Below are 1187 nucleotides of genomic sequence, written 5' to 3' on the forward strand. Positions count from 1 at the left end.
AGACATCTCTGCAGGCTCGGCATCCGGAAAACCCAGTCCTGCCAACAAGCTCTTGGCAGCAGGTGCCACGTTACTTTGCAATAAAAGAGGCTGAAGAAACGTGAAAGAAATGGAGTAGAGTCTCCTGGGTATGTTTTGGACATGCTCTACCGAAACTTAAATGTCAAAGATGTTCTTTAAGAGGGTTTTCATTTTTTTCTGAATAACTCACACCTGAAACATTCAGAGATAAAGGACTTCACGGAAGTAAAAAAATGAGCAGAAGTGTCTAAAAGCTACACAATTAGCATTTAGACTATCAAATGTTTATCTAACTCATTATTTAATTTGTAACATAAACACTACTATTTTCAAAAGAAGTTCAGATCTCAAAATTCTTGGATTTACATCAAATAGATTCAGCGCTTTAAAGAAGTCGTCACCCTCGCCAGCATCTGTGAAACCTCACCTTTAAAACCTGAAGATAGGGCAGTCCATCTGGTCCGTATTTACTGCCATTCTTCTCGACATGTTTTATCCACTGAATGTGAGGCTGAGCATCACTGTAGACTTTGCAGACAAACTCGACGTCACCTCCGACGATGGCAGAGGCGTTTGCTGGAAGGCCAGCTTGGAGGATGGGCCTGTGCGGTGATCGCTCTGTTTGGGTGGGGAAGGGGAGCGAGAGAGAGAGAGAGGGAAATAAAGATGCATAAATAAGCAGAGCTGCCAAGAAAACTGTAAGTGAACTCGAGCCAAAAAGCCCTGTAAGCCTGTTGGCTGACTCCTCCGAAATAACACTGCAGCCAAAACGTATAACAAAAACTACAGTTCAAAGGAGATGACTTGAGCACTACACTTGTAATATAAAGAATAGCTATTTGGGGGGAGGGGAGAAAGAATGCTTAAAACCTTTAAGTCTTTTTCATAGTTCAACTCAGCAAGAATTAAGTAAAATATCTTCCCTTTTTTTATTTCGAGCTATTCATATCTCTGAGTTTTAAAACATTCGAACTGGACTAAACCTTCACAAATTACAAAGTAATATTATTAATTTTAAAAACTGATTAATGTGTTAAACCAAAGGGAATTTCTCAAAACCAGCAGCAGAAGCCTCAGCACTGAAACTCCTCGTGCGGGGTGCGCATACCAAACACCTTGACTTTTCAGAACGCGCTGTCCAGGACTACCACGACAGCCACTCTCTA

General features: G+C 41.2%; 1 protein-coding gene across 1 annotated transcript in view; it reads right to left on the reverse strand.

Annotated features, from left to right (window-relative positions):
- LOC104509999 (fibroblast growth factor receptor 2-like) overlaps window positions 1-1187 on the reverse strand; it is a 66210-nt gene that overhangs the window by 13566 nt on the left and 51457 nt on the right. Inside the window, 1 exon segment of the mRNA XM_010152127.1 lies at window positions 449-639. Coding sequence (XP_010150429.1) covers window positions 449-639 — 191 coding nt within the window.

Source organism: Eurypyga helias, unplaced genomic scaffold (genome assembly GCF_000690775.1).
Source record: "Eurypyga helias isolate BGI_N326 unplaced genomic scaffold, ASM69077v1 scaffold715, whole genome shotgun sequence".
In the NCBI taxonomy this organism is placed as follows: Eukaryota; Metazoa; Chordata; class Aves; order Eurypygiformes; family Eurypygidae; genus Eurypyga; species Eurypyga helias.